General features: G+C 47.8%; 1 protein-coding gene across 8 annotated transcripts in view; it reads right to left on the reverse strand.

Moving 5' to 3' along the window:
• Window positions 1-22,635, reverse strand: part of NAV2 (neuron navigator 2) — a 711,830-nt gene that overhangs the window by 146,765 nt on the left and 542,430 nt on the right. For 7 of the 8 annotated variants that reach the window (XR_013442389.1, XM_078058306.1, XM_036077556.2 and 4 more), the window contains 4 exons: window positions 19,850-20,951; window positions 14,972-15,084; window positions 8,649-8,757; window positions 6,367-6,756 (listed from right to left, as the gene is read on the reverse strand). Coding sequence is in view for 7 of the 8 variants with exons in the window: in XM_078058306.1 (XP_077914432.1) it covers window positions 6,367-6,756; window positions 8,649-8,757; window positions 14,972-15,084; window positions 19,850-20,951 (1,714 nt within the window). In the remaining variant the exon portion in view is untranslated. Of the gene's footprint in view, window positions 1-6,366; window positions 6,757-8,648; window positions 8,758-14,971; window positions 15,085-19,849; window positions 20,952-21,472; window positions 21,520-22,635 lie in introns of those variants that run through there. The other variant, XM_078058308.1, reaches the window with a different exon arrangement.

Genomic DNA, 22,635 nt, shown 5'->3' on the forward strand with positions numbered 1-22,635 from the left:
TCTAACGCCAGCAGGACCTGCCCAGTGGCTGACCGGCAACCTGGTCTTCCCAAGCCTTCTAAGAGCCTTACGAAGCAAGATCATGGCAGAGGGACCAAACTGGAGAAACGAGAGTCCATCCTTTTCACATCCCAGAGGTGCCTGCCACACCCCGCCATGACCCAGGGCCTTTGAGGACAGCCCCACTTAAAATCATTTATCTTGGCCCCAGGGCGCGTTTTGGCTATAAGGAGTAGTTTGGCTTCCTCTCCTACCAGTTTGCCAGGAACAACAGCCCTGCAAGGTCACTTCAGGTCTGGCCTGGAGAGGCCATGAGAAACATTTACCAGATAAGCAAGGGCCTCACGCTCCTGGTGCCGCCTTTTTGACCCATGGTGCTATCTGCTGTGATCTACACTGACCTGGTGAGAAGGATCTCCCCCATCTGCCCACGATGGTCAATGAGGAAGGAAGAGAAGAACAGGGGTCCCTCTGTCTCCACGACCCCTGGGGCACATGGCCTTCATGTTCTGGGCGGTCTCCCTCTTCCTGTACTGTCAGCGTCCGGCTCACTGTGACAGAGGTGGTCAAAGTTGTGGGATAATCAGGCGGCACAAGACAAGGCCAAGGAGAGGACAGACTACGTGGCTGGGCCTTACGCTAAAGGGGCTTCCATCTTTAGCACACATTCATTTAGGGGCAGGTGACTGGGCTTGCTTCGCTGACGATCAGTTGTAGCATTCATTCAACAAATATTTACCGACTACTTACTACAGAATAGGCGCCGTGTCAGCCCATGAAGATACGGGAACATCTAAGACAGATCTGACTCTAACCTTGAAGAGCTTGTAATAGGTATGGCTCTGTACCTTCTTCACAGTGAACACACTGAAACTGTCTAAAAAATATTCTGTATGGGTGCCTTGTTTGATTTTATACACACACACCTATTTATAATAATTCCAGTGTAGTGCTATCAGCACTATTAAGGGTAAGTCAAGTCCAAAGGAAAGAATCACTACCTCTGCTTGGATGGAATCACAGAAAGCTTCTGGGAAGAGGTGACCTGACAGCAGTGATGGAGAAAGCAATCTAAGCACAGGTGTTGCACATGCAAATGATGTGTGCGAGCATGAAACACCTGTTACAGATGAAACGCTTGTCTTCCTAACCCCCGCCAATTCGTACGTTTGTATGTGGTTCACATGTTGGATGACCTCTGGGAGACAAGTGGGTTTAATGAGGTCATGAAAAGGGCGGGACCCCCATGATGGGATTAGCATCCTCATAAGAGGAAGACATACCTTGGGCGCCTGGGTGGCTCAGTTGGTTAAGCAACTGCCTTCGGCTCAGGTCATGATCCTGGAGTCCCTGGATCGAGTCCCGCATCGGGCTCCCTGCTCGGCAGGGAGTCTGCTTCTCCCTCTGACCCTCTCCCCTCTCATGTGCTCTCTCTCATTCTCTCTCTCTCTCAAATAAATAAATAAAAATCTTTAAAAAAAAAAAAAAAAAAGAGGAAGACATACCAGAGCCTCTTCTGTCTGCCATGTGAGGACATAGCAAGCCAGGAAGGGGGTGCTCACCAGAACCCAACCAGGCTGGCACTCTGCTCTTGGACTTCTAAGCCCCCAGAACGGTGAGAAATAAATGTCTGGTTTAAGTCCCCCCATCTATGGTATTTTGTTAGAGCAGTCTGAGCTAGGACACGCTCTGATGGACTTGCGGAGCTACAAGTAATTTGGCAGGGGTGGGTTCCTCTGCTTCTGAAGAACTGAGTCCTCCAGCAGGCACCAGTCACGTACACTACCTGTTGATGGAGAAATCCCCAACACCTGACAGGGAAGACCGCAGCCATCGCGAGGCCAGCTCTGAAGACTACCTAACTCACAGCCCTGCTTTCTCTCCCCCACCACACTACTGGTCAAGCCACATTTGAAAGACAAACCAACTGCTACATTTGCCCCTTCCTCAGCCCTGAATAACACCAGCCCTGAGTCCTAAACCAATAGAAAACAGAATTAAAAGCAATCAAAACCACAGCGTCCCAGCCTATATTGGCCACTAGATGGAGCTATGCATCGCACCAAAAAGACCAGAGGTGAAGCTGATTTTCTCCAAGTTCTGCATATAGAAACTTGAGTTTCACAGCTGGTGAAAGCAAATTATATAAGCCCAAGGTCCTGAGAGGGTAGGCATGGAGAACAGACCATGCACAAATAGTCATTCAATACCTACTTGTGGTCTCTGAGTTTAGAAAAATAATGGGTACGTCATGCCTTCCAGGAGCTCCACCGTTGATGGAAGACAGAGAGAATGACAGTTCTTGAGCACCCTGGACTCTGCCAAGCACTTTTCAAGTTCTACTGCTAAGTCCCAAAGGTTAAGAACTTGTCCCAGTTCATTTGGCAGAGCCAGGATTAAATCTCAACTCAGTTTGCCTTTTAAGACCGTTTGCTCTCCTCAACACCAGCCAGCCCCTCTCAAACACTTCCCACACCAAGTGAAAAGTTCACACGTAAGGTTGGGTGTGAACCAAGGCCACCAGAAACACACGGACAGAGGTAACTCGGGCCGGGGACTTCAGGAGGGCATCACAGAGGAGGTGTTTCTTTTATTATTCTTTTTTAGGAGGTGTCTATTTTTTGGATCAGTCAGATGGTACTGAATGGCAGGTAGCCCAGAGCAGTGGGAAATGTGGGGCATGTGAGGTGGGATGTGGCCAGGGTTAGGGCAGGGAGGGCAGCTGATGAAAAGACCATAAAGAGCCTCCCACGTTCAGTTGAGATCTGTTCCCCCAAGACATGGGAAGCCATCAAAGGTTCTCGGAAAAATTTCTGACGTTACATTTAAATGATCTTTTTTTTTCCAAGAAGGGATGTATACTTTGGAACATGATACAACTCAGTGCCTCCTTTGAAAAGAAATAAATCATCTTTCCAAACATATGGATGCTAAGTCTGTCCCTTTAATTTTATTCTATACCATATGGCACTTTGAATTTTTAGAAGATCAGTAAACGGATTGACTTCACAGATCAAAACTTAGCAAGAGACATCTTCGTCTGTTATTTTCATTTCTTTTCCATTAAGGACAGCCAAAGCCCAATTTATCAGTCTAATAAAAGGAAGTGGTAAGGTCCGGCAACAACTTGTAAAGTACTTAGACACGCCTAGTACATACTAAGTGCAATGGAAAAGTTTAATACACACTCCAAAAGACAAAAGGCATTTGTTATTAGGTTCTTAGCAAAACTCAATGGAAATAAAGTAATTTCAGGCGCACCTTAGGGAGAACTGAATGATGCACACAGGTGCACGTGCGCACATAGCCAGTGGAGAATGAACTGGAGACAGCAAAAAACAGCTGCTATATACCAAGCTGGGGTACAGTGTGTCATTTAAAAAAAAAACAAAGTCACAGGTTTTCAGAAACCAGAACTTAACTTCCATGTCAGGCATTCTAAATAAACTCACTGTAAACTTTCACAAAAACTCTCCTTAAAGAGTACTCAAAGGGATTTACATATTACTCATACATCAAGGCTGTTCCCACTAAGCCAAATAAGCATTTGGATGAAAACTTGAATCATCTCACTGTTTCCAAGTGTCTGGATGTTTGAGGTTGATAAGACATCTAGACCTTGTCTGAAACTCTGTCTTCATCAGATATTTGCCATTAATCAGATACAACCTCAAAGAGAAATATCTAATTGTAGAAGGTTAAAGACCATAGTAATTGCAGTGCTGCAAGGCTTAAGGGAGTGAAGTGATGGACCTAATGTCACAGAGCTTGCAAGGGGCAGAGCAGGGCTCCAGCACCGCCTGATATCTGTCTGTTTTCTACCACATCAACAGTTTCAGCGAAATGACTTATTTAGCAGATACTGAAGCACAGAGCAAGAGCCCAGTCCTTCAATACCTACATGTTGTCATGTGTGTAAGAGGAAAAAGAAGTGAGTACAAAGGACATGAAAGCTGCCCTGAACTCAGCATATGAAGGCAAACTGGTAACGTGGCCCCGAGCAGAAACTCACACGCATTTCCATACAGTGGAGTCCTACTTAACTCGTGTTCCAGAGTGTTACAACTAAAAGGAGCATTCGAGGCCATTTCGGCTTCCCCCTCCTCATTTTGAAGGTAAAGTTCTACATTAAAAGAAATGGGGAAGAAAAAGCAGACCAGAGTTCTCCAGTTTCAATAATTGGGTGGTTTGCTTACATTTCCACACTTTTATCTACACTTGCTCTGAGCGTATCTCACTTGCTCAAAGTGTAAGCTTCCCGAAGCAGGAACTGGAATGTAAACACTTGTGCTGTTTCGCAGGGATAAAGGTTATGGCTGAAGAGCAAAAAAAAAAAAAAACTGCGAATGTCTCCCGGGGACATCACTAAGGTTCAGTGGACGGTGTTTCAATGTCTCCACCTTGTGGAAATGGTCAATACTGCATCAAGATCAGACTGACCACCTATTGAGGATTAAGACTGACTTGACAGTAAAATTAAGTATTATAAGATAAAAAAAAAAAACCTCAAAGTAACTCAAAAATATTTCAGTACCATATTACAGTGGGAATGGCTGGTGATAATCTTGAGGCCATGCTGGATACCAAAAGTCTTCTAAATAAATAAAAAGGCAATTTAATAGGTGTGACTATTTTTTGTGCTTATGGAAAACCAGAAACACAAAATGATGCTCTCAGTTGCCCAGATCATTTCCAGTCCATTAGCGTTCCCAGCCATCCTGGAAAGTAGAAATTCGTTACATTGTAAGGGTTTGGCGGCTCTTGTCTTCCAAAGTTTCACTCACCAAGATGGTTCTAAAAGTGACAGGCAGAAAGCCAAAGAACCTTTATAGCTGAGGTTTTCATTGAATAAAAGAACATGCCTACTCAGGTAAAACTAAGCAAAAGTAATTTTGAAATAAACTCCAGCAGTTGGTGCTAAGTAGCAATAAAATATTGGGCAAGATGATGTAATAACAGCCTCTGGCTTTGAAGCCATGAACCCTGGGCTCTGCCTCCTAACCACTTGCCATTTGGGACCTTGGGCAAGTTATTTAACCCTTCAGAGCCTCAGTTTACTCATCCATAAAATGGGAATTATGATATCACCTGCTTGCTGTGAGAACAGAACGAGGTTATGCATATAAAGCCCTGGCCCAGTGCTCAGCACACAGTGGGAGCACATTAGCTATTATTAAAATTATGAAAGTACTGACTCACCCATGGGGGTCCTGATCGCTCTGTTCATGGAAAGGAGCAGTATGATTATTCTGCCCGATTTCTATTATCTGCCATTTTGTCTGCTAGCATGGGAGAGGAGGAAAAGACCATGGGGGAACTTCTGTACAAGTGAGGCTAACAGATGGAGAAGTCTCAGGCAAGCGAAATAAACAGAGGCACCTTCTGTTTACACTGTGATCTGGAAGTGCAGCTAAAACCAGGCGGCCATGCCTCGCGCCACACACAGCCGCAGTGCGGCTTAGTCACCATCCCACCGCTCCCCTAAATTTCACACGTGAGTAAATGGATCACAGGGAGGCTGGGTTTGTTCCTTCATCTATCGAGGCACATGTTCATTTATTTAGCACGATGTCTAAGCCCCTGTACGTAGCGGGCACTGGGGATAAGGTGGCGAACAAGCCAGCCGATGTCCCTGCTTCGTGGTGCTTATTGTGGGGTAAGCAGGAGGGGGCCGGAAGTCAATAAAATATAAACACATCATCAGGATAATTTCAAATAGTAATAAGCTTTCAAAGGAGCCTAAGACGATGATGGAGAGGACGAGGGCATGGGGCAGGCCACATAACTACTTCAAGCTGAATGGTCAAGGAGGGCTCCTCCAAGGAGAGGCCAGTGGAGCAACAAGGAAGAACCAGCCATGCCGAGATCAAAGACCAGAAAGATCAGAATGGAGGCCGACAGTGCACAGCCCGGGGGGTAGTGAAGAGCTTAATGAGACTGAGGAAGAGAAGGGGCAGCCACAGCCGAGGAAGCAAGGCGGGTGGAGAACAAGGAGCTCGGAGAGGAAGGTGAGGGCCAAATCCGATAGGACCAGGGAGGCCAGGCTAAAGAGTCTGGATTCCATCTTAGGTGCAAGGCTCGGTTTAAAGGACCAACACAATAGGTTTGTTACCAGCTGTCGCTCTGGCCGCTGCTGGAGCCTTCTAGACCTCCCAGCAAGTTCCTGGCTAAGTCTGGACTGCAGCCCACATCTGGTGACTCTCAGCCCAGAAGGTGCCCCTGCACACCACACAGCCTTTGACAGAGCAGAAGGTGAACTAGACAGTTTGATCTCCATCAGAGAACTTAAACAAAGCCCTACGAGAGAGAAACCGGCTGCCAAGCTGCCTCCCGTTCTTCGAAGAGAGAGAAGCCCCAGGTACTCACCCGCTGGTGATATCATCCGTCCGGATGTTCTTGCTCAGAACATCCCCATCACTCATGTAGCCGGGGGCATCCATGCTGATACCTTCCAGGTCCATCTCGTCTCCTGCCTTGTCTGAGACGTCCACGTGGCACACACTGTTTCCCCTGGAGGCGAGCTGCCTCCGCAGAGGGGCAGAGTACACGTAGCGGCCCGACTCGGTGTTGATGAACCGGCTGGCATTGGCTCTAGGTGGGTACCCGTTGCCCATAGAGGGGGCGTCTCCTGCTTGGAGCCGAGGGCTGGACTGGCCGAGTCTCCAGGACAGGGGAGTGGGTCTGCTGCTCAAGCTGAGGATACTGCGCCCGCTTATCTCCGTGGTGACGTTGCTGTCAAATGTGGTTTCCAATGTGCTGAAAACATAAAACCAGCCTTGGCTTAGACAGACCCTCATGTGCTTAGTATCCCTTTGCAGTTTATATGTTATGTTCTTTAAATTTTTTTTTTAGAATTATGAAATATTTCCTATATACAGAATAGGATCAAATAATAGCCACTGATGGGCCACACAAGCGTGTTTCCTCTGTGAGAAATGAAAAGACGGAGCTGCAGAGTATAGAACACTCTGGAAAGCCCAGAAGAGACTTTCCCCCTAAAACATGGTATGGGATACCCACTACCAATTCCTTTTGTTAAATGATTTTAACTTTTAGCATCTTTTTTCCAACCCAAGAAAGGAAAGAGAAAATGCCAAAATGATAACGAGGGGGCGTAACGTACCCACAGGTGCACACCTTCTCGCACACTGTGTCACAGCTCCCCTTTCTGCTCCGGAGCTCCCAATGTCACCTGTCACATGCTCAGCTCCCATGAGACCAAGCAGGTGGGGAGAGCCCTCTTTCCCCAACACTTTTGCTTCTCCCACATTTTCTCCAAAAGACAGCTAAACTTTGGGGGGCAAAAGGCTGAGAGTAGTATATACCCAGGCTTGAGGTCCAGAATAAATTAAATTACAAGGATCTGAACCTGCCAGGCAACTGAGCTCATCCCTGGCCATTGAAAAGACTCCTGCGTCCACTCTTTCTGGCCCTGCAGTTGTTGTGGCCCAAGCAAGCTGGTCAGTGTATCTCCGCAGAGCACATTGGGGTGTTCCGACTAAGCAGAGAGGCTCTTTCCTGCAGAAAAGCCATCGAAGGGCTCCCTGATGTCATCATGACCATCCTAGCCCACACCAAGAAAGCCATTGAACAGTCACGTCCCCCAGCAAGTCAGTTTCGGTGATCAGGGTGGAAAGAGGATGTTTCATACTTGATCACGGAGTCCCAGGGCCTAGCAGCTGGCTCCATGCTATTACACAGCTGAAGGTTTGGTGGGGGGCACCCCACTACCACCCCCTAAGTTGACTGTCCTTTGGAAGAACCAATTTGGTGCCTCAACTGTTTTATTGTTTCCCTTCGATCCTAGAAACAGCCTTACTATCCTCATACTGGGGACCCCTAAGGATCAGGCCCCTGTCTTATTTAAGATAGAACCCGGAGTGCTTCACCCCGATCTGCCAAAGCCGCCAGGAATGGGGAAGCCCTGCTGTCTCCTTGTTCTATTCATTTATCAAAGAGACTGAAATCAGAGAACAGGAGACTCCTTGGGAGTTCAATGGGGTAACTAGGACTCTGTCTTCATTATCAAAGCCCAGCATAAACCTTAAAGCTTGGTTCTGCCAAAATCCACTAACGGGGTGTCTGAGGGTTGCATCCTCTTCAACTTCTTGCTCAACAATGAAAACAACCTGATGAATGTTTCCAATGTAATCCTAGATTTCATCCAACTAAATCATAGTTTAAACATGATCATAAGTTTTTATAAATATTTCCTTACGTGTTTTATACATGGGCATGACTAACAACATTACAGAGTGTTGTGTATCTGAAGACTGGGTAGGAATTCAAGTTATTCACTTTATCACACAGGTCAAATATAGTTCACCTGCTCATTTTCAGAGCACAACACAGGCTTGGAAAATGCAAGTAAAGCGAAATCTAAATGGAACTGGTCCACAACATCCTCTGTTGAATGGATTTAGCAACCATCTGCTTTGGGGAGGAACCAGTCTACACTCATTTTCACTCCTTATATTTCTCTTCTGCACATCGCATGGCACTCCCTGTGAGTTCCAGCACATTTGGGGAGTGAAGTTATTTATTCCATTATTAGCCAAGTCGCTTTGCATTGGCATGAACACACACAGGAGAAGCTGCATGAAAATCAAGTTGCTGCAATTCGGTGAAGAAATTCACATGGCAGATACCTGTGTGTGACCTGAGTCCCCCGTAAACTAGACATGGTCTCCTCCAAATTCTGCCGCAGGTCGGCAATGTTCTTCACGGTCCGCAGTCGCCGAGCCTCGGGGTCTTCCCCTGGAAAGATGAAGGTTAAGACTTTTAATTCTCTGATCGACCGGGAGCTCTGTGAAACACACCATGTTCCACGCTCACCAGGGGCACTTAAGGATTTGAGAATAAATGGATGGATGAAAGCCCAAAGGAAGTTGTTAAATCCAAGGAGAGAAGTCTTTCTTTACCCTCCAGGTCCCTCCTGAAACAGGTAAACTCTAGCTTGTAGGAGAAGCAAGGCACCTAGTCTGAGGGGTAAATACATTTTCAAATGGTCTCCAACAAAGACACACACAAGTTAGGTCTGAGCACTCCCCGCGAATCATCTTCTGCCCACGCAAAAGCGAGTGAGGCATTGTATCTTCTCATCCACTGGTGATAACACGCTGCTCTCTATCAGCCCTACTTCGTAAATGGGACTTGCACAGTGGCTAATCGATCTTTACTTATTAATCACAAATACTTCTACAGAGTGAGGTCTGCCTCGTTCTGTTAGACTTACTGTGTCATCTCAAATTCTGGTTCCTCTAACTCACTGGCTGTGGGATTGGGGGGAAAGCGCTGACCCACTCTAGCCTTCAGATTCCAGAGTATTAAAATGAGGATAGTGACAGTATCGACCTCATAGGACAGCTGCAGGGACTAAATGGGATGGGGCCTGGAGACCCCTGAGCATAGTGCCCACCTCAAGCACGGACTCATGCCTGCCGGCGCTGCAGGGAGGGAAGCCGTCAAGAGGATCGAGGGCTTCTCTTTGGGTGACAAGAGACTTCCATTCTCGGGGCAAGATTTTCTGCAGGACACCTGGCCAGGCAGAGGTGAAGCAGGCACAAACGTACCAGGAAAAATAGGCCACACACAAGCTGGGAAAACACGTGCCCTCAAGAGTAGCCTTGCTCTGGGTTCTCTGGCTGTCCCGCTTTGTTTGGGCTGAGATGGCGCAGAGGAGATGGGGCATCACTACGGGCATGATGAGAGGAAGCAAGTGTCTTTCCCTCAGAGAAATTCCAGGGAGGGCTGAGAAGACCGCAGAACCACCATCAAGGCTTTTTTTTTTTTTTTTTAATTCATTTTTTAAAATTTTATTTTATTATGTCAGTCACCACTCATTACATCATTAGTTTTTGATGTAGTGTTCCATGATTCATTGTTTGCGTATAACACCCAGTGCTCCATGCAGAACATGCCCTCTTTAATACCCATCACCAGGCTAACCCATCCCCCTACCCCCCTCCCCTCTAGAACCCTCAGTTTGTTTCTCAGAGTCCATAGTCTCTCATGGCTCATCTCCCCCTCCGATTTCCCCCCCTTCATTCTTCCCTTCCTGCTATCTTTTTTTTTTTTTTTTTAACATATAATGTATTATTTGTTTCAGAGGTACAGGTCTGTGATTCATCAGTCTTACACAATTCACAGCGCTCACCATAGCACATACCCTCCCCGATGTCCATCACCCAGCCACCCCATCCCTCTCACCCCCCACCACTCCAGCAACCCTCAGTTTGTTTCCTGAGATTAAGAATTCCTCATATCAGTGAGATCATATGATACATGTCTTTCTCTGATTGACTTACTTCGCTTAGCATAATACCCTCTAGTTCCATCCACGTTGTTGCAAATGGCAAGATTTCTTTTTTTTTTGATGGCTGCATAATATTCCATTGTGTATATACATATATATATATATACACACACACACACACACACATATATATATAAACACACACATATATATATATACATATATATACCACATCTTCTTTATCCATTCATCTGTTGATGGACATCTTGGCTCTTTCCATAGTTTGGCTATTGTGGACATTGCTGCTATAAACATTGGGGTGCACGTGCCCCTTCGGATCCCTACATTTCATCAAGGCTCTTTAAAAGCCTGTGACTATCTCATGCATCGAGCAATATTTTTAAAGAAATCTCCACACAGAACACAGCACACATGGGCAGCAGCAAAGAGGATTTACATCAGACACTAAGGAGAACTCCCAGCAGTCATCATTAATAAGGTAATAGGGAGCTAAGAAATGTTATAGCAGTGACTTTCTTTCTGAGACAGAACGGCTTCCACAGGTTGTTCCTGACATGGTGGTGCCTGGAGGCTGGCAGATGGACCGAATGATAGATGTGTGATTTTAGGGAGGAAATTGGCTCTAGCCAACTCTCTTGTCCTTGAAAATGCCAAGTGTTTTCAATTTCTCCCCCTTTTGAACCAAGAGAAAGTTGGAAGGCGATTTTCTCTTATCTGAAAAGTGGTCCAGCTTGCATTTCCCACCTAATTCTTTAAAAATACATACATGTATGCGTTTTGAAAGGAAAGCAGTGATGAATGTTTACTTACCTCCCCTGAGTGGTGCTGGAAGAATGTAACTGCATCTTTCTCCTGGGGCCAACAGGTAAATATCTTTTGTTGCCAGTTTGGCCATATTCTATGTAAGAAGGCCAAAAAGGAACTGACCCTTTGGACAGGTCTAGGCCCTGCAGTACACATTTATCAAAGCTAAATCTAGGCACATGTTTTCAAATTAATTAATCACATGCCGAAGTATAATAATTATACTTATTTCTCGAAATCTCTCCTAATTGACATGTTCGCCTGCTCACTCTCCTTTAGAAAGTCAAAGATCTTTGACATGGGATGGTATCTCACCCTTACTCTTAGTAACCGTCACACAAATCTATAGATGCCTGAGATGTATTTCTTGTCCAAAAATGTTTGGTCAGTGTCCAGTTAAAGAAAAAGCACAGACTATCTGCATTTCGACAGATAAAGGCTTGAATCCTGGCACTGCTGCTGATTAGGAACTGACTTTGAGTAGGTCACTTATCTTTCTGAATGCCAAATGTAAAGTGGGGATGAAAACCTTCTCTGAGGGGCGCCTGGGTGGCTCAGTCGTTAAGCATCTGCCTTTGGCTCAGGTCGTGATCCCAGGGTCCTGGGATCAAGCCCCGCATCGGACTCCCTGCTCTGCAGGAAGCCTGCTTCTCCCTCTCCCACTCCCCCTGCTTGTGTTCCCTCTCTTGCTGTGTCTCTCTCTGTCAAATAAATAAAATCTTAAAAAAAAAAAAAAAGAAAGAAAAAACCTTCTCTGAAAGGGTTGGTCGGAAGATCCAATGAAGATGCATATGATATGCCTGGCACAAAATAAGGGCTTGTTGGATTTGGGTTTTCTGTTTTCCCCCAAGGTGGGGTGTGTGCAGGGGGGTTTCTTCTGGGAAATGTCTGCTCCCCTCAGAGCTCTACACGTACTAGATTCCAAGAGCAATGCAGAAGGGCAAACCAGGACCCCACCTCCCTTGCTTGGGTGATCACATTCTGAATTGCCAATTCTACCTCCTCAGATGATGTAAGACTCCCCTACCAACTCACAGCCTAAACAAAATAAGAACACAGCCATGCTCTGGTGGAAAGAGAGGCTCCTTCTGCTCATACACAGAGATGTTAAGCTATCCTGTGGCTCTCTGCAGCTCTCCTATATTTGCAAGGTCAGCCTCCCTCAGGCCACTGGTCATGATGGAGAGAACACCACATTCTGATCAAGTACAGCTGAGTTTGGAGGATGTCAGGGTGTTACAAGGGGAACATGGAAGGAACCTGGGATTTTTATTTGGGGGAAGGAGGCTTAAGGAAGAAGCTGTTGTATGACAGAGAATGGAAATTATCTGTGGGCTACAGGAGATGGATTATATCCAGTGATTAGAAACGAAAGAATAAAGAATTCTGTTACTAGTTAGAGTCAACAAAAAATGGAAGGGCTGCCTTACGAAGGAGTAACTTCCTGTCACAAATATCCAAGCAGAGACTGAAAGACATTTCATCAGTGATGGAGAGAGGGATTCATGGATTGGGTAATAAACAGGTGTGTGTGCTCCCTTCTAACTCTACAACCCAAGACGCAGGTCTCAGCTGTAATGCTATGCTAATGACAAAGCACCATGGGAAAATCCACCTAATTCCCCACCTAAGGAGAGGAAGAACAAAGCAATTGGTCAAATAGTCTCCTAAATGTCCATTGTCCATTTCTTTTTTTCCGAGAGAGAAAGCGAGTGTGGAGCCCAACACAGGGCTTGATCTCATGACCCTGAGATCATGACCTGAGCCAAAATCAAGAGTCGGACACTCAAGTGACTAAGCCACCCAGGTGCCCCCTAAATATCTATTTCTAAATACACTTACTATTCATTGTCATTTCAAGGGATCGGCTATGGATAAGTTAATTTAACCTTGCACTACTATTCGTTATCTCCATAATTCACAGTATAGTCACACATTTGATTTCCACTGCTTGAATGCAAAGACAAGCCACTCTGATTAAGCAATTCCCATCAGCAAAAGAAAGAAAAAGGAAGGAAGGAAGGAAGGAAGGAAGGAAGGAAGGAAGGGAGGGAGGGAGGGAGGGAGGGAGGGAGGGAGGGAGGAAGGGGGGCGGGAGGACGGACAAAATTCCCATCAGCAACCCATGCCATCAGACTTGACGAAAACCAGAGTGCTTGACCAGGCAAGCGTGGCTGCACAGCTCTGTCCCCCACGCCCACTACAGCATCTCAGGCTCCCTGAGCGTGGCTGCACAGGTCTGCCCCCCACGCCCACTACAGCATCTCAGGCTCCCTGAGCATGGCTGCAAAGCTCTGTCCCCCACGCCCACTACAGCATCTCAGGCTCCCTGAGCGTGGCTGCACAGGTCTGCCCCCCACGCCCACTACAGCATCTCAGGCTCCCTGAGCTCCTCCTGGGCTGTGCAGGCTGGATGCAGAGGAGACACATGGAGAAAGAGAAAAACTGGTGAAAGATCACAGGCTGTAATCTGTCACTCTGAAATTTAAGTGTGATGTGGAATGTTCTCTAGCTGCTTTTGCTTTTCAAACGTGAATTTTGCCGAGCCTCGGTGTCTGACATGAATCCACACTACTCCACGGGACACACATCTGATACATGCCGGGCCCTTGGAGGGCTGGCCCGGCTCCTTTGATGTGTGCACATAAGAACACGGTCTGGAATGCGTGTGGAGACCTGAGCAGTCGCTGAATGCCACGCCCTTCTCATAGCGGGCTCTTTAGCTGGGCTATCCGTGTCCTCATCTGCAAGGGGGCTACAGAGCTTGGTGAGAAGGAAGCACAAAATCAATCCCAAATGTGGGGCCCTGAGCCATGGCAAGATGGATCACTTCAAAATGGCTTCAAAACTCTGCCCCATCACTGTGCCCAGCCAGCAGAACCAGAAGGAAATAGTTAAATCGCTCAGATCCTCTGAAATTAATACTCAGAGTTAATGGTGAGATGGGTACGATTCCATCACGTGGGCTGCAGACCAATTCCACAGCTGTAATGTGGCTATTAAAATGCTGTGGTCATGGATATTTAGTCTAATAAATGGATTTTAAACATGGATTCAATTTTTAACCCAACTCTAGAAGTGGTAAGATATGCGAAGAATAATACAACCACGGCTAAATATGTGGTTTACCACTTACTTCCCTGATTAGAAGTTGCTGGAAGAGAGGGCACAGAATTGGGGAACAGGGAAGACAGACAGAGGAGGGGGTAACTCTGAATGCACTGCAGTAGGAATCCTAACTCATATCTAACTTTTCTCCTTTAAGAATGTGACAGTGTAACATTGATAAATCAATATCTGTGGCCTTAACTACATGACACTGTGGATTTTATGTTTTCACATAACATAATACCCCTTTAATCATCATCGGCTAGGTTATACTTAAATAAAATTTAGGTTTGCTCGTTTGTTTCTTTTTGGTAAAAGAAGCATGCTGTATTCTTTCTGATTAATGGAGGATGCTAAGAATGCATTTTCAATCAGTGCTTCCATACAGGAAAGAAAAAAAGACAGTATTATATAGCTCCAGATCTTGTTTGAAAGTGACTTTATCTGAAGAGTAAACAAGGAGGTTCAAGGTTAAGTGTCAGAGCACCCAGACCCCCTACCTGAGTGAAATGGAATATTTATTAAAATAGGATCTGCCAATAAGTAAGAGACTTATTTACAATTCTGGGGACAAGGGAGTAGATTGTGTGAGAGAGGACTGGGAAGAAAGAGAAGAAGGAAAATAATAAAATAATAAAAAAGAAAATAAGTTTGTTTAGCTCATCCATCAATGCAACAGTAAAGCAACTTTGAGTCAAGCTGGGTTTGTGCCCTTCCAGCAGGTGGTCATACGGGAGGCCTCATCACCAGCAGACACAAACTATCTGGGGGCTCCGTACTCACCAGTGAGTTCTTCCAGAGCAGGCTGTCCACTCTTGGTGTAGTGGCTGGGCTCCATGCTCACACCCGCGGAGCTGGATTCAGCAGTAACATTCCCTTCGGTGTCTGTCTGGGACCTTCACACACAAACCAAAGCAGACACACTTGTCACGAACAGTAGCTACCACATCTGGACCACTGTGGTCTGACCACAGCACCCACCACCCACAAGAAGCTTTAGAACAGAGCAGACCAGCAGACTGACTCTAAATAATTCATCAGCACATGTGGAGCAATGTCCTAGAAAGAGAGAGAACCACCGAACTGTAAAAGATGAAATATTCATTGCCCAAATGGAGGGTCTGCAATCCCTCACTGGGGAATGCTTCTCTGAATCCCCATCAGGGAGCTAGGTCTAGCCAGAAAAATGCTGGAGAGTACCGCGTGGTTTGGATCATTTAACCTCTGCCAAAGAGCAACTTCTAAGTACTCAGCAATGCCAGCAAGTCAAGCATAAAGAGGACTCCATTAACAGCCCCACGGCCCTCCCCAAATCTTCCTGACATGGCTCTTTCTGAAAAGGTGACTATAAAACCAGTCAGGAGTGGGTGCCAAGCAGGTGTGTTTGCCCTCCACGTCTCTGATTCAGAGCTCAGATCTTCTGAGATGAAAGGTCTCATTGATCATTATTTCAACACTTGACTGAAATCTGTACTTCCCCAAACCTTCTCTGTGCCCTCATTTGTCAAGCAAATCCAGGCAACTGCTTCGTGCAATGTGTTCTTGCCACAACTACCTCTGCTGACTTAGGCATGGCATGCGATGCGTAATTGCACTCAGATGCATAACCCTGGGTGTAGCATTATTAATTCATTAGCATCCTGAGCTCATTCAACCAGATTTCACTCTCTGTGAAGAAAGTGTTTGCCAAGAATGTGAACTGTCTTAAATGTGGGGGACGTACTGAGAAACCTCGTCATCTATTCTGCCCCGCCTTTGCCCTCCGAATGAAGCCATCAGTTCCAAATTCCTGCAATCTCCAACCGTCGAACATATTTGGATTCCCACTGCTCCTCTTGACCCCCTGGCCAGAGTCCAAGCTCTCGTCATCTCTGCCCTATAAGCACTGTGTAAACAGGTACACTGCCTTTAGTCTGGAGGTTACAAATGGCAGCCAAGTATTAGAACCAGCCCACGGATTCTTACTGTTCTGTGTAGTATTTTAATGCTTTTTGAATTCATTTCAACATTTTAAAACTGGGAGATTTTGCAAGAAGTATCTGGATTTCTGCCTTGTCCCTTTCTCTTCTTTTTCTTTCAGTAAAAACAAGAAAGTCAATCAGGACCTTGCCACCTGCTGGTGCCAAGGGATGGTTGCTCCCTCCAGAGAGGCCTAGTCCCTCTGCCCCAGTCCCATTACCTCGAGCTGCTGATTTAGGTTACCTTTTAGGTCTGAATCGGGCACCTGAATCTGCGCTCTCTATTCGAGACCGCTTGTAGGTCTGGTCTCCTCCCCACACCATCCTCCACTGATTTTTGTAATGTGATCACATCACTCTGATGAAAGGCCTCTGATAGTTTCCATTGCCCACAGAGAAAGTTAAGTCCTTACTGTGGAAGACAATGCCCGATGTGGGGATTCTTCATTCATCTCCAGCCCTGCCTCCTGCCAGTCCTGCCCTATGTTCCACCCGTGTCTTCTCTCCATTCTGAGATCACATCATGCCCTTAGCAGTTTTGTCTTTGTAGTTACGGTGATCTGTGCCCGAAGGCTCTTTTCCTCTTTCTTCCTCACTTTGCTCCCCATTTGCCTTTAACACGCAGTTTACACGTCATCTTGGCCAGGAAGCCTCCCTGGGCGGTGCTAGCGGATGGCTCTACCTGTGTGTTTTGACAGCACTCTTACTCGCCTGATGCCGATGTATTGCAATGGGACCTAATTAATACATCTTCCCTCAACCAGAGAGCTCTCTGAACGCAAAGACTGGCTTTTTTGATATGTACATACAAGAACCCGAGCTGATCAAGTTCACATGTAGAGCAGACACTTAGGCAGGGTGCGGTGAACAGACAAATGAGAAATTTTTAAGTCTAGAAAGATGCCGGGTATGGGAAGGAGCATTAGACTCGGAGTCTGAACCCTCCGAGCTGTAGGAGTGCAGCTGGCTGGAGGTAGCCATGCACATCTGAGAAGTCACTTCATACCTCGGACCCTCAGGGTCCCCCCTCTGTGCGGCAGGGCTTACAACAGCCGACCTCCCCTGATAGGATATAGAAGCATCCAGTAGAGCTTCAAGTGATAGATATACAGTGTTACTTCTGAATTGATAAACAGTTCATTCAGAGTGATTTTAAAAGATGATTTATCTTTCTTTTATGCCTTGGTAACATCACTAACATGGACAGATTCTGGGGCTGGGGGGAGCACCGCAAATTATCTGCAGTGAGCCATGAACTTGATCGAATTTTAGAGCACAAGGGGAGTTTAACCCATTTTTAAAAATCCCCTCATTTCACCCAGTCTCCTCACTCTACAGATGAGGACAATGCAGTTCAGAGAGACGCAGTGATTCAGAGAGTCAAGATTGTTTCATGCTTAAGAACTCGGTCCCTCTAGTTAGACAGACTTGGGTTTAAACACTAGCTCTTCTAGCTATTAGCTCTGGACTTGGTGCAAGTTATTTAATTACTCTAAGCCTCAGTTTGCTCACCTACAGAATGGGGATTTCAAAAGTAGCTAGCTCATGGAGTCTTGGGGATGATTATATGGGCTAAGGCACAAAAAGCCCTTAGCTGGATCTCTGCACATACTTGGTGCATATTCTCCATGGCTGTCCCTCCAGGCAGGGCCCAAGACCACACAGGGAGTCACAAGCTAATAAAAGACAGAGCCCAGGCATCCCGATGCCCATCCTGGTTCACCTGACAAGGAAAGGCACATCAGAGGGGCCATAAGGACATCGTACGGGGTGAACGTGAAAATGAAAATGCAGCTTGACAGATAGCGTGACATTTTCTCGTTCCTCCTATTTGTCAGACATTTGCTCTTTCATTAGGAGTTTTCCTCTCACAGAAAAGCTTGAAATTTTAAAAGAGGTTAAATGTTTTACAATCTTTCCAGTGACTCCAGAAAAAAAGAAAGAGGGAGTGAAATTGATGGTGACCAAAGACCATCCTATATTTTCATTTCGAAAATGCAAATCAAGAATCTGTGAGCAGGAGCTTGAATATGCGTGACCTCAAGACTATTAATGTTATTGGAATGATAAAAATTTCATGGGGAGCAATTCAGTTGCCTCCATGGTTCAGTGAACAACTGAATTCAAAGCCCTGCAAGGAGACTCTGCATGGAGTGCTGAGTCATTCATTCTCTAAGCCCTGGCACTCTTCTCCAACGGTTAGCTGAGCTGATGACTTGATGGAATAAAGAGATGACCTCCTCCCAATTAAAAAGCCCGGGCTTGACCCCTGCTGACGGGGAGGGTGAGCAGAAGAGAAGGAAAGAGGGACGAGGAAAGGCCTGGCATTCCGTCACTGGCTGGCCCTGCCTGGGTTTGCTCTGAATCACTCAGGCCAGTCTTTCCAGCTGCTGTGGGCAGGGATGGTAACAAAGCCTCCCAGAGTACCACTCGGGCAGGGAGAAAGGGGATATCCAATTCTCTGGGGAACCATATAAACACAGGAAGCTGAAGGTGTGGGTATGAGTCTATGCACATGAACAGGGATGTAAATACACGTGGGCATACGCACACTAGCATTTTGTAAAGGAATAAGAACTTGTCTCCATACTTGTGACTGTCGATGTATGTCCATGCCTGTGGGTGCACGAGTGTGTGTGTATCGTGTATATGTGTCTATACTTAGGGCAGAAGCTGTACAGTAAGTGCCTGGAACATGGCATTCAATCTTTGGGCCCCTTTTGCTATGCAGGGGGTATTATTAACATTCAGCTGTGCAGACTGGCCAAAGGCACTACACATCTCAAGTACACGATCAAGCTGAGCACTATGAGCAAAGCTTTGGGACTCCCTTAAAAGCAGTGCTAGGGGAGCTTCCATCTGCTGGAGAGGACTCGTCAGCACGTGTCAAGCACCACCAAGAGCCAGCAACCTCCGTGCCGCAAAGGTGTGCAGTGCCGGCCGAGACACGCGAGGCCTTCGCGGGCCACCAGCACACAGAACAAGCAGCTCCTGGCTCCATGTTCTCTCCCGTGGTCCCATGGATGTGCCGTTAGAGACGGAGAGGGACCGGGGGACAGGACGGAGTCAGACAAGCAAACATCCAGGCTTGTCTCAATATAATCTGGTTCTTTTGTTCTTCTAGAACCAGTCCCTTCCTCCCGTTCCCGCTCTCCTCTCAAGAGTCTAGTACACAGCAAGGACTGAAAAAATACTTAATACATGTGACGTAGTAAGAAACCACGAGTGTCTGGAAGTTCAGGAAAAACCCCTCTGTGAAGAGAAGCCTCAGGTATTCAGCAAGGTGATTTCCGTGGTTTTCATTTTTTGAAGTATGTTCAGGATCCGTTAGGACTGACGCTGGGGCCTATCGTGTCCAGTGACACCGAACCACCCACCAAGTCTCCTCGTGCTGCGGCTGCTTCAGTAAATGCCCCCCTGGGGCCCCACATGCCTGGCAAACACCTCCTCATCCTGGGGGCAGCTCGAATTTTGCTTCCTCTCTTTAGCTTTCTCTCCCCGTCCCCGCCCAAGCCATGCCGGGCTAACTGGTCCCTCCGGCGCACGTGCACGGCTCTATCAGCAGCTGGCCAAAGGGTGCCTCAGCTGCTAGCCTTCCTGCTCCTGGAAGGCAGGCCCGATTCCTGCCCTCAAAGACCTAGAATCTACCAGAGAGGCTCCCTGGCCCATGGCCCAGCACGGGCGGGCAGGCGGCCACACCTACCTGTACAGGAAAGGCGCGACGGTGGCGGTGTTGGGGTGGTTGTATTGCTGCTGGGGCTGAGGTAGCTGGACACTGACGGTATTGCTTCCTGTGGTCTGGGTGGTCCCGACGGACCCGCTGACAGTCTGGCTGCTGATGCTGTGGTTCAGGGTGGTCCCTCCGGGGCCTTTGCCTTCTGAGGACGCCAGGCTGGAGGAGGAACTGGAGTGTCTGCCGTCCAGCTGGGGCTTCTGCTGGGGGAGCCCCGAGCTCGGCTTCCCACCCCGGCTCCGCTCCACCTCCTTGGAAGGCGCAGGGGCACTTGGGGATTTCCCGGGCATGCTCTTCATTCCTGGTTTTGGTATTCCACTGTGGGAAGGGGCTGTAGCCTCCTTCTTGGCACTGTTGAGCTTTCCCCCTTTGGGGATGAAGCTGGCGATCTTGGAGGACTTTTTTGGCATCTCGGTCACCACCGCCCCACTGGGGTCTTCCTTCGGCCCCTCTTTGAGGTCCGGCCTTTCCGTCACAGAGGCTCTCTTGGCGAGGTCCTTGCTTTTCTCCTTTTCCTTCTCCCGCTGTTGTTTCTCCTTTTCTTTCTCGTTGGCTTTCGGGGAACTCTTCTTGTTGGTCAGCGCCCGGCTAAAAGTTCTCTGGGCGATGCCCTTGAGCGCAATTTTGGGGCTGTTGGAAGCGGGACCCGCCGTGGACAGCGAGCGACCGGTGGCCTCCATCTCTTCGCTCTCTTCAAAGCTGGGCAGAATCTCGAGCCGCTCGCAGCTCGTGTCCCGCGACCCCGGGCCCTCGCCTGCCTTGGAAGCCCCTTTGCTGTTGAAAAGCTTGAGTTTTTCCAGCATGGACTTCTGATTGTTGGGGGCTGGCTTCATGGCTTCAGCTGGGGGCCTGGGGGCCTCGGGCACGGGCTGCTTGACCGAGAGCATAGACGACGTGGCGCTGTGCTTCACGCTGACCGACTTACTGCGCCAGGGCTTGGAGGCCGCGCCGGGCTGTGGGATAGCTGAGGAGGTGCTGCTATTAGCGGGGCTGGAACTGCAGCCGCTCTCCAGAGGAGCAGGTGCATTTTCGCTCATTCCGGGGTGGGAGGAGGCTGGGCTCGCCAATGGCTCTGCAGAGATGGGGAGGAGAAGGAAAGCCGAATTATGCCTACGGACCTGCACTGCCGATGAGGGAGGGTGGGCCATGGTTCCACGGCCCATCACTCTCCACCCAAATGCCAGATGGCGCCACCACCCACCTGGTGCATTACCTGTGCTTCCAATTCAGATCCTACCTGCCAACCGCTCTCCATCACACACCGTTCACATTCGCCGGCACATTCCGGGATATGCCGTGCAAATGCACACTGATCTTAACACCAACATGCGCAAAGCACAATTAAGCATACATTTACGGAAACACAAACTAGCAAAAACCTCCATCACCGCTATGGTGTGTAGGAAAGATGTAGGAAATGCCTACTGTTTTAAATTATTCAACCCACAACCCAAGTTCCCAGTTATGTGAAATAACTGGGAATTAGCCGACTTTAAGAAAATGTAGGAGAGACATTAAAACAGGACAAAAAAAAAAAAAATAGAAAAAGAAAGAAAGAGAAACCAAGCATGATCTTTACAGAAGAATAATTACCCGAGAAAGTCGCTAGGTCCTATCAAAGCATATACATTTTTCTGTGCTGACACTCTGAAAGAGATACAAACATGATGCAGGCAAGACTTAAAAAAGATTTTTTAGCTTCAGAGTATCACCCGCACATGGCTGCACCGTAGGCATGAAAACACACAGGTTATCACAAAGTCAAGGCTTCCCCCTTGGCGCTTGCTCGGGGAGCATTTCCCCAGCCAGACTCTCTTCTCAGAATAAGCCTCAAGATATTTCCAAACTGAGAATCGGAATGATTCTGAGAAGGGCGGGTTCCACACTGGACTTGTGCTCGCCACCAAGGGGGCCCATACCCCAGGAATGAGGACTGTGACGCCCTCCTCCGGGAGCGCTCAGAACCACGCCGCTCTGTCGCCCGCATTACCGTAGCTGTCAGAAAGTGGCCGGGAGGGCACGTCACGGCTGAGCCCGGTGCCGCGCCACCCACACCCCATGCCCGCCCACTGCACGGGACAGACGGGACGCGGCACTTCAGCCCCCAAAGGGCACATCCACGTCTGCAAAGTCACCATGACATGACTTACCTGGCAGCAGCTACTTTCTCCCGCAACGGTTCCCCAGGAAAAATTCTCCAACCAGAGAGGCTGCCCTTCCAATTGTCACAAGTGTTTTCAGTTAAACTGCTCATGTTTCTAATTAGCTTTTGTCATCCGCAACTGCTCCAGTACCCAGAAGCCTGGCGGGATTAACGGCTGCTTCTTCTGCCCTTTTTTTTTTTTTAATACCTATGTTCCGCTGCCTTCTAGCAACAGAGTAAACTGTGTATAGAGCGGCGTTTTATGATTTAAAAGTCAACGGCCACCGAAGCCGAGCGCAGGCAGCCCCTGTGTGGGGCATGAGCACCGAGCCCCGAGAACTCCCAGCGGAGGAACTGCTTCCCTCCACTCACTCCCAGTTGCTCCGGGAAGCCACAGCTCCAGGGTGATCCAAAGCAGACCTCCCAATGTTTTAAAACACATACATCTTCCTGACTTACTGGGGATTTGGGTTTGGAGCGGGGGGTGCTGCCCAATCCTCCCTAACAAAACTCACGGGGCGTTGTTGGATCTTTTCCTGGGGAGAGCTGGAGACTGGCCTGGAGACAGGCTCACGAACCCACCCACACAGCTGGCCCTTCAGAGGGTCTCCAC

The sequence above is a fragment of the Halichoerus grypus genome, chromosome 11 (assembly GCF_964656455.1).
Source record: "Halichoerus grypus chromosome 11, mHalGry1.hap1.1, whole genome shotgun sequence".
Lineage (NCBI taxonomy): Eukaryota > Metazoa > Chordata > Mammalia > Carnivora > Phocidae > Halichoerus > Halichoerus grypus.